Genomic DNA, 11,242 nt, shown 5'->3' with positions numbered 1-11,242 from the left:
CCTGCACATAGCAGGGGGTTGGAACTGGATGAGCATTGTGGTCCTTTTCAACCCAGGCCATTCTGTGATGCTAACCAGCAGACTTTTGAAGTCTAATACTTCGCAAATATCTTTATATAGACAGATACCTTAGAAATAGATATCTTTCAACAAGCACAAGGTGAAAAGCAACCTACTTTACATTCTTGGGCACGGGTGTTCAACAGAAGACTTAGACACAAGGTTATTTTCACAGAATCATTAAGTAATCCATATTGAAAAGGCTCTGGGGAGGGTGTTGGGTCCAATCCCTACCCTGGCCAATTAGATCAAGCTTGCTCACGGTCTCCTCCAGACAAATTCCACCCCTTTAAGAATTCCATAATCTCCCCAAACCCCCATTCCAATGTCTGAGTATCTTCCTGACTTTTTTTTTTTAGTTAAGCTATTATTTAATTGGAACTTTTAAACTTACATTAACATGGTCCTCAATTTGAGGAAGTCATTATGTTCTGGATTCTCCACTTCAACGACACCCCACGGGTACAGTCGACCTCGAACTTTTTTACCTTTGGCTTCAATGAGTTGATTGGATCCCACTACACAAAATGGAATGCTGGCCTGAAAACCCAAAATTCAAAAACTACTAACAATGAACTAGGACAAACAACACAAGAACAACTCTTGTTCTACTCAAGACTGCATATTATGGTAGTAAATTCATAGTGCTCTTAATTTGAAGCTGTAAAAAATCTTACAGGAAAAAAAATCACTATTATCACCATCTTTCCAATAGAGAAGCCTGAGCACACAGCCATAGCGACTCACTCAAGTTCTCAAAGGTCACTTATGTATTTTGATTAAATGCCACCTGAGCATTCTGAAAAGATACAGTATATTCATACCTTCAAAAGTCTGGTCTGCTCTTTAAAGTCTTCATCCTCATCAGATTCAGCATCAGGCAAGTGATAAATCTTGATGCCGTGCTCTTCAATTTCATCCAGAATCTGAGATTTTTATATAAGAAATTGAGATAATGTACACAAATGAGCACTTTTAAAGCATTGGGTAACCTGATAAGCTAGGCCCAAGTTCAAGAGCTTGTGTATATCTTACTAATTCAAATTACTTGCCAACTGTGTTTTTAAAGAACATTTCTTCATGACATTCAACGACTGCTTCCCACACTTTCAGACAAACAGTGGTACATTTCCTCCCTACTGCTTTATCTTAACATACCAAAACTTCCACTAGTTAAAAATTGTATTTGCAATTAAATCAGCTTCTATTACAAAAATTAGTACCTCTAGGAGAATTACCCAGTAGCACTGACTTTCGTATAGAAATAAGACCTGCAACTGAGCCTTACAGCATTTCGTATTGTAGCTAGAATTACATGCATTACTAGCCATGAAATCTAACTTTAAAACAAAGCTATGGAAACAATGCAAACAATTTGCCCTTCCAATTTATTCAGATTAACATTGACTGTAATTGACAAAAGCAAAGCACAGCCTTCCTTGCTTAGGGAATTCTACTATATTCAATGTTTACTTGAGAACAAAGTTATGTTTCCATAGATGAGAGATGCTTTGTCTCTACCTTGGAGCTGATCAAACAGGTGAGGGAGCAATTACCACTACCAGACATATTTAAATGTATTTTCCAAGTTTCAGAATTGACTCAATGTAGTTGTATGCATAGCCAATCTGCCATTTCACAGGCAACACTTTAAGGGCGAGTTCTCAGTTAAATAAACAATGTTAAGAACTTAAGATATAAAAATATGTATTAAATAAAGTTACAGATTGCATATGTGATTATATTTTCTTGCAGAGGACAACATAAGGTTGAAAGAGAATCATCTTGAGAGTGACCACACTGCTACAGCCAAAATACAACATTTCTCTGCAAGCTAGAAAAATACTTACCCTTTTCTTTAGTCTTTCTCGCTCCTTCAGTGAAAGCGTGTCAGCTTTTGCAATTACTGGCACAATGTTTACTTTGTTGTGTATTGCCTTCATAAATTCAACATCCAAAGGCTTAAGACTAAAAATAAGGGAAAAGTTTAATTTATTTTAACACAAACGATCAACATCAATCAGGTTGGTGGTAAGTTTTTATTATTAATGATGTATCTTGGGCTGCCTGGCCCTCTGATGTGGAGAAGCATGACTGGGGGCCACTGAAATTTTAACAAGAAGTTGTAACAGCTGAAAATTCCTAAGTCCATAGGGTCTGGCAGGACTCACCCCAGAGTACTGAGTGGATTCGTGGATGTTACATCAGGACTCCTCTCAACAGTTACCAAAGGTCTTGGGAATCTGTTAAGGTGTGTGCTGACTGGAAGCTGGTCGATGTTACACACCTCTACAAGAAGGGTACAAGAGGAGACCAAGGAAACTACAGACCTCTTAGTCTGACCTCAGTCTGGAAAAGTTATGGAGAAGATTACCCTGTACACTACTGAAAGGCATTTAAGAACTGTTATCAGGCAGTCAACGTGGGTTGACGAAGGGAAGGTCCCACCTTAGTAATTTGTTCTCCTATGATAAGGCTAGGTGATGAGCTGGCTGAATGGCCAAGCTCAAAGGGTCATAGTGAACGGGTACTGGCAGCCAAGGGAGTTCTCCAGGGCTCAGTTCTAGGGACTACTCCATTCAACACTTAATAATAATCTGGATACAGGAATTGAATCCAGAAGTTCACTTCTGAATTCAAGTTGCTGACCTTACTAAAGTGTGAGGTGCTGTTGGCTCTCCAAAGGGACAAGAGGCCTTGCAGAGCGATCCAGATACAGTGGAGCACTTGACAATCAGCAATTGCATGAAATGCAACAAAGGAAAATGCCAGGTTCTGCACCTGGGACGAAGCAATGCCAGAAGGTACAAGCCTGGGAGATGAGTGACTGGAGAATAACTAAGCAGAAAGGGATCTGATGGTGCTGGCTGACAGCAGACTCAGCATGAGCAGGCAGTGTGTCCAGATGGCCAAGAAAGAGAAGTGCACTTCAGGGTACATCAAACACAGCATATGCAGTCAGCATACATTCAGCATCAGCAACTTCACCTTGAATATTGCGTGCAGTTCTGGGCTTAGTGATGTAAAAAGGATGTTAATATAATAATCAGATACTAGTGACCAGAGGAGGACAACAGAGCTGACAAAAGGGCTGGACAGCATGTCCTGTGAGAGGCTGAGGACACACTGCCTCGCCTGAAATAAAGGAGGCGAAGAGGCAAGCTCACTGCTGTCTACAATTTACAGGAAGGGAAACTAAGGTGTCAATCTCATCATCCTGGTCACCAATGACAGGACATGTGGGAGCAGCACAAAGCTGCACCAGGGCACGCTCATATTAGGCATTAGGAAATATGTCTACTGTGGGGGTGGTGAAACACTGGAGGAGGCTTTCTAGAGAGGTGATTGATGCACCATGCCTGTTAGTGACCAAGAAGTATCTGGGTAATGCCCTCACTAATAAGCTTTAACTTTTGGTTAGCCCTAAGATGGTCAGGCAGTTGGAGTTAATGATCCTTGCCAGTTCCTTCCAACTATTCTAATTCTCTGTGTAAGGAGAAAGCTTAGAAGCAACGCATTAATTTCAGCAGTTCTACTCCCTCCTACTTTAAGGAATGACAATTTGATTCTGAAGATTTACATCAGCAGGCACAAGAACAATTCGCTGCAGTAAAATCATTTCAAAAATGAAATGACAGAAACACTCACCCGTGACCAAATGGTGAAATGAAATAGAAGCAGCAATGAACACGGTTATCTATGATATGCCTTCTGTTCAAACCACTCTCATCGTGCAGGTAGCGCTCAAACTGCTCATCGATGTAGGAGATTATGGTCTTAAAACTGTAAAGCAAACGGAGACTTAAACTGTGCTCACTCCCAAATGGCCAGTAATTTAATATTACCTGTGAAAGATCACTAAAAAGACAACTTGCTGATAAACCAACCTATTGATGAACAAAATTTACTGGTGCTGCCAGACCATATCTTATGTGCATACCTGAGCATTCTAATTGAACTGCAAAATAACAAGCAATTGTTACTACTATGCATAATACATCATATGTATGTATGCATTGTACATATATATTAAGATAAAATATGCATACATTACACATAATAATACATTTCTTAACTTCTAAGCAAATTACTCTTGAGTTAGTATTCGCCTTGTGACTAAGCATTAATTACACATGCTGAAGATAATCTAAGTTTCTTATTCCAAATTGATTTAAAACATCAAATTGTTGATGCTGATGCAAGAGCAAAGTCAGTCAGCAGCTGCAACAGATGCAAAAACGCAGGAATCTCGCATCACTACTGCTCTGAGTTGCATCTCCCTGAACCACTTCACCTTACACACACATCTGTTTTGTTTGAGAGAACAGCTGTACTCCTACTGCATGCTTGCCAGTGCTCAATCCCATAGGCTAAGCAGACAGGAATACCACTTTATTACTGAATGTGAGTATAAATAAAACGTTTATCTTGCATGAGATGTTCTGATTCCCAATTAAGGTGGAGAACCAACATAAGCAAAGCAAAGATCCCAAATAAGTCTCTACTTGTGGGAGACCTGGAGCGATGGGGAGCAGAAAGTAAAGGCAGTACAGTGCTGTAGTGAGAATGGCTGAGATGGACATGCAAGTTCTTGACAGAAGGTGGGCAGCAGAGGTTATGGCTGAATGCCATTCATCTCATTATTTCTCAGTACTTATTAGAACACAAACTCTTTAGAAATGTCAGAACCGTAAGGTGATGAAAATGCACTAAAAAAAAAACAAAGCACAGAATCTTAGAATCCTCAGATGATGAATTTGGACATCTAAAGGCAGATTTTTATTTGCACCAAAAAGTAGATAAATTACTTTATCTTTCTTTAATTCACTGTGTCACTGAGGTTCCAATGCTTTCTGAATATTAAACAAATATTAAGTATACAATCTACTTCAAAACCCGCCCATCTCTCCAAACATCACACTTCAGTACTTAAGCTAACTCAACAGAAAAGGATGAGTTGGGCAGTTATTTTCACCACCACCCCTTCATACAAACAGAGTGGACACGTATTGATCTACATGTGATGACTGACATTCTGGGTACGTACCAATCTCTGCAGTTGATAGCATCCCCATATCCAGGTGTATCTACAACTGTCAGGCGTAGTTTCACACCCCTCTCTTCTATTTCAACTGTCGAGGCTTCAATCTGCACAGTGCGTTCAATCTTCTCTAAAAGATAAGAAGTTTGGTGTTTCAGAATAGAATCTATAAGAGCAGGTCATTTTGAAATAAGATCAGAAGATTAAATGGCAGGTTAGAAAACTGAGTTTTTTTGTTCGTTTGTTTTTAAACTTTTCCTCAAGTCTCTGTAGAAACTGAGGGAAAAAGTGCCTGACTGAGAGAAAATAGAAGTACTCAGTAACTTGAAAAGCAACACTAAGTTAGACATAAGATTTTTTTCCTTAAGGTTGAAAGTGATAAGTGGTTTTCAGTCAGTGTGGAAAGTTGCTACAGCAAGTTGTTTAACAAGGAGCAAAGAGTGAAAAACAGCATCTTCCTCTGTTTTCTTATGATATTTTCTTTGGCTGGATCATTGCATGCCTAGTTTAGCAGATTCAAAGAGAGCTGAAAAGAAAGTGCACATTCACTAAATGAGCAAAGGAATCAAATTGCAAGCCCAAGGAAACATTAAAAATGTGCATGTTCAAAATCACTATAGATTGAATACTGAAAAAAAGATTCTGACTGTTTTAGTTGATTATCTTAATGTGATGTGATGACACACTAAGCAAAAGGAGAGACTAACTGGTTGGTGCCAGTACAACCCTAAAGCAAATCCTAAGGGACTAAATCACAAGGGCCAGGTACTGAGGGAACCAGTCCTATCTGGTGGTTCAAGTGTCAGAAAATACATCAGAATGACTACAGCTAGAAACAATAACTTAGCTATTAATAAAATCCAAAGATTAAAAATTCACTTCCAAATCGTCAGAACAGAGCAACTAGAAGAGTGTGCTTACCAGCAGCTCCTGGGATTATCCGTTCTGGGTACAGGTCTGTCAAGAAGAGGCTGTTTATTAACGTAGATTTTCCCAGTCCGGATTCACCTGGGATTCAGCACACAGATAAACTCAATATATTTACATAACTAATCTCAACTGTAACCAGAAAGCAACATCTGATTATATTTGATTGAAAAAAAAATCTAAGTATTTCAGTTGTCATTTAAAGACCTGCAGCTTATAACTTTGTATTAGAAAAAACTCACACAAGAATGTTGAATAACAGCTGATCCACCTCAGCTTTATAATGCACTTCCTCAGAGGTTTCTGATGATTTCTAATCAGACCTGCTAGCCTAGTGGAGTCCTGATCAATTCAAAATTAGACATCGCTTCCCTCTTCATGTCTTCTGGTTTTAAGGCAAGCATTTCTGCTATCATTCCAGAATATAGAAGCTCACACACACTGAGAAGTAATAGAGGAAAAAACTGTGAGCAGTGTGATATGCCTGCTGAGTATGCACACAAAGCAATTCTTCACAGGTGAACTTGGGGATTACTGAAAGCATACCACAAAAAGGCTTTTCTCCTACAGCTACTGACAGAGGCACTGGAAGAGCTGAAAAGCCAACTGATCAGCTAAAGATGTGCACAACGTTAATTAAAAAAAGACCAGCAACGTAAATGGCTCAGTGCTTCGATTCACTGGACAAGTTATTTTTTTGAGATTGTCTTAAATGAAGTAAAAAATGGTAACAGCAATCTGACAAAGATTCTGAACAAAATAAAAGATAAGGAATTATTTTTAAGTAAAGATCTGAGCGAGAGCTGCTATTCTTGGATAGAACACCTCTCTCCAAATCAGATTTTACCAACGCAGCCTCTACAAGTGAAAGAGGCATCCAGACACAGCGATTTAACACTCACGTGGCATCAGTTCAGCAAAACCAAGACAGCTTTGACTTCAACCAGCAACACTGCCTGCTTTCAGTCTGGGTAAACAGTACATCTAAAACAAATCAGTTTCCTTGTCTCAAAGATAAGCAGCAGCTTTTTCTGACTCTAAGTACTGATAGCTTAAAGTCCTGATCAGATGGTAAGAAACATGGCAAGTTAATGAAGAATTATAGCTCAGTACAGACATTATGATATAGGCCATGAGGAACACACTTAAATGCCATGCATATTTCAAGAGGAAAAAAATTAACATTCCAAACTACTGAAGTAATCAACAATTTAAAGCACAGTTTATCTTCACTCTCATCAGCTCCTCCCTCTGCTAGTGTATCTTACAGCATCACTCCAAGTTTCCATGGAAGTTACTTTTTTGCAAGTTCTCTTGCTGTAGCTCTCATTTACCCCTTTGAATAGTGGCAAGCAGTAACATCGCAGTCAGATGAGGCACAGGGGGCTAATTGCTATTACTCTGTTACCATGCCATTTCTCCACTGTTGTCTATTTCAGCAGAAATAACCATTTGGTCTGAGTAATTCTGTACAGCTTTCTACCAGGACTACTTTATGTAGCACTGTTTGCAATTCATCTCAGAGAGATGTGGATTTTTAAGCACCCTCCCTATTTCTTACACGTAGGACCAAAAAAGAGCAAATGCCAAAGAATCACAGCAGATCCCATGACTTGGAACATCTAAAGGCTGGCTTTACCCTTAGGTTTTGTAAGGGATCCATTGTGATATTATCCTAAGCAAATCCAATGAAGCAAAAATTAAATGACTCCTAACAATTATAAGGTACTTAGCACGCAGCATAACCTCATTTCCCCATGTCCCTGCTCTCTTCCTTCTCCCCCTCGCCCCAGGTAACAGGAACCAACCACCATCAAATTCTTAGAAGCCAAAACTAAGGGCCAGTGCAGACCAGCACCGTGCTGCTGAAGACAGAACTGGGACAAAAGCAAAACAAGGGCTGCCTTTTGGCAAAGCTAATGGCAGGTTAAAGGACAAATGCTCCCTGTAACTACTGGGATCCAAAACAATCAGCAACTCAAACTCTCACTTATCACGTCCTGTCCCATCTCTCCTTTGAAAGATCTACCCATGCAGATTCTTTTGAACTACAGAAGCAGAACAAATAGTTTAATACTATTTTCTTAATGAAAAGAAGCCAACAGGGCTTGTATTCATACATGAGAACAATTTTAAATTAGATTTTGAGCGGAAGGCTTGAACCCTGTGAGACAGAAGGAAGGAAGTAACACAAAAAGCACAAAACAGAGTTCTTTCACTTCAACCACAAAATGATTACCATACATGGCTTGTGATACCAAAAACAACAGATGCACGAATTAATAAAAGTACAAAAAAGTTAAATGTTGCAGTGCAAAGCTTTCTGACACGAGTTAAAGCCTTACAATAGCAGAAGCAACATTCACTTTAATTCTAAATTCTACATCAGTGAGAACTCATTGTGAAGAATACTACACCATGTTTGCTTACCAACCACCATAAGAGTGAATTCAAATCCCTTTTTCACAGACTTCCGATGGACCTGGTTGGGAAGGTTTGCAAATCCAACATAACCAGGGGTTTCTGGATTGGTAAACTGAGCAGGCTGTTGCTGAAATTGAATAAGACAGCAATAAGCAACCATACAAGACATACTTGTCTAGGCAACTGTCTTCCATAGCAATTTCAAATACGATAAACTAGAACCAGAAGAAAGCATAGAAAAATCAGAAATGTCATAAGTCATTTGGCTTCCCAAAGCTCTGCCTCCTGCCCTCCTCTGGATGCAGAAAAGAAAGTTATTTCCATTAGAATGCCCCATCATTTAAGACCTGAAATCACAAGCTGAAGGTGCATCTTCAGAGGGATCCCCTATGCAAGCTTGCCCATTATTCAACAATGAAGTATAGAAAACCTAGGATTTAAGAAGAGTTCCCTTTACTTTTCTTTACTCCCATCCAAGACCACATAAAATAAGAGAAAAAAGCCTCAAACATTTGCTTACTGAAGCATACAATACATTTACGGCCACACACTTCTTCAGCAGTCACCTCACACTAGCTTAAAATAAAAAAGCTTTCTGTAACACAACGGAAAGTGCAGCAATGGCAGCATTGTAGCAAAGTCTCAGGCTGCAGCAAGTAAGAATATGCTCAAGTGTGGCAGCTGTAAACACAGAAACAAAGGAAGAAGCTGCTTACCCTCAGAAGGCCTCAGGCACACAGGGATCTCCAGTGAGAGACCCTCACCTCCACTGCCAACCCCTAAGTGAGGTCTGGGAAGGGCTGGATCCTGTTCCACCCTTCCAGTCCCTCAGGTACACTGCATGCACCTGAGCTCCCCTGGGTTGGCCCTGCCTTCCACCAGGTGCTCAGTCACTGCTTCAGGCCATGACTTAGCATTTCTGCTACACTTGTGCGTGAGGCTTATGCGCTTAAACAAGGAGAGTGACCATTACTCGTGTGGTTTTTAGCACAGCCAGCCAAAAACAGTACTTGTGAAATGACAGTCACCTGCTGGAAACTTCATCAGAGGTCTTTAAGAGATTTTTAAGAGGAAAAAACAACACAGAAGTGCTTCAAATGCTCTCTACTACAAATACTGCAGGTAAATGTTCAGACCTGTTATTTTCCCTCTTCAAATACATTACACAAGTAGCTTTTATTCATTTCACTCTGATAACCTCACGTTTTCACCCATTACACCAAATGGAAGAGACAAATAATTAAATGAAAAGTATTGGCATGCTGGGATTCAAGTTGCCACATTTTTATGAAGGCTTTTGCTGAGTAGGTCAGTTGACTGACTAAACAAATGAAGATGTGAACAATAAATGAAACACAACAACATCCTTTCCTTAAATTATTCCTGCTCAAAACATAGCAGCTGAATGGGAGTTTCAGTGAAAGCATAAGATGGAGCTTCTTGTGTGCAACTCCATCCTGCTGGGAGCATCAGTTAACTGCAGAGGTTTATCCTACATGAAGCTGTTCTAACATCTATGTTACATAACTCAGTCATTCGCTGTCATCTTCTAAATGTGAATTCTCTCACACTTGTGAGCTGTAAGTTTAGCACACAGCCTCACCAAATACGAGGTAAGAGACAAACATTCCGTGTGAAGATAAAACTTATAAAACAAAACATGCATTTTAGAATGTTCCATTTTAGGGCAGAAATGTTATTCTTACCTTGGACATTTTTATGGAAGCTCAGGAGCAAATCTGAAAACACAAAAAAAACGTTTCCCAGGTTATTAAAAATTGCATGAGAAAAATACCAATAAAAATAAAAAACCCCAACAAATCACTACCCACTCTTAATGCTAACTTAGAAAAGGAGTGCCTCTGATTGAACATGCACATTTTGAAACAGTACGAGTTGCTTTTCATAGAGGACCGGTAGCTGAATCTCCAGCATTAACAAGGAGACAATTCCCAGCAACCAGTAAGCATTTTATTCCTATTAACATCAGCGTGCAGTGAACTCAAGCAACACAAACACGGAACTCTGAAGGCACCAGATATATGACAAACCATATTGCAGCCTATAAAAGAGAAGTTCATATCCGTTCCAGAAACTAACCAAACCCAAACACGCTGCTAAGAGGCATCTATTCAGAGGAAATGGTTTTTTTCAAAGCTCAATAAACCAACCCATGCAGTCTTTTCTTTTTAAGCCTCCTCCCCCTCAGCACTTCCTTTCATGTTTGAGCGCTTTGCAAAGAGTTGAGGCTTCAAAAGGAAACATTTTCTCTCCTCTTTGGTCAGGATACTCAAAAACTCAGCCATCCATTTTAACTGATGTTGCCAAGATTGTCACACGCAGCTGTTTCATTCTGAGGTGGGAAAAGAAAAATCTGACACCTCTATAAATCTGTAAACAGACAAAGGCCTGCCAACACCGCAGGGCTTCTATAAGGCTTACTTGCGTGATTTCAAGAAATCATATAACTTACTTTGACAGTGTAAGAAAGTCAGCATGAGTTGATGCATGTTTTGAGTCCCCTTTCCAGTTCCTCCTCTGGCCTAGGAGGTATCTGTTCCCACTCACAACAGCCACAGATCAGAGCTGTCCCTCTCTAGCTGACTTTCATTTTGGCAGTAGGAAATTACTGCCACCTGGCTCTTTCCATATTCCATGCATGCTTGCTCTTCCCACCCTTCCAGAGCAGGGAATCATTGCTGATTATAGCCACAAAGTTGCTATCTTTCTCCTATTGAAGTATTGAACTGCTCAAAGTGAGCTCCTTTTCCTTCCTGTACCACAAAAAAA

The 11,242-nt window shown here is 39.8% G+C and overlaps 1 protein-coding gene across 1 annotated transcript; it reads right to left on the bottom strand.

Annotated features, from left to right (window-relative positions):
* Positions 1-450: 450 nt before the first annotated feature.
* SEPTIN2 (septin 2) lies at positions 451-10,261 on the bottom strand. The gene is made up of 8 exons (XM_010716509.3): positions 10,159-10,261; positions 8,459-8,579; positions 6,023-6,109; positions 5,108-5,231; positions 3,709-3,843; positions 1,911-2,028; positions 885-986; positions 451-600 (listed from the first exon to the last, which is right to left on the bottom strand). The coding sequence occupies exons 1-8, from the start codon at positions 10,165-10,167 to the stop codon at positions 451-453; spliced, it is 846 nt and encodes a 281-aa protein (XP_010714811.1). The 5' UTR covers positions 10,168-10,261.
* Positions 10,262-11,242: the final 981 nt, after the last annotated feature.

The sequence above is a fragment of the Meleagris gallopavo genome, chromosome 11, assembly GCF_000146605.3.
Source record: "Meleagris gallopavo isolate NT-WF06-2002-E0010 breed Aviagen turkey brand Nicholas breeding stock chromosome 11, Turkey_5.1, whole genome shotgun sequence".
NCBI lineage: Eukaryota > Metazoa > Chordata > Aves > Galliformes > Phasianidae > Meleagris > Meleagris gallopavo.
Note: the sequence above shows the minus strand (reverse complement) of the source record. Positions and strands in the feature narration are given on the sequence as shown.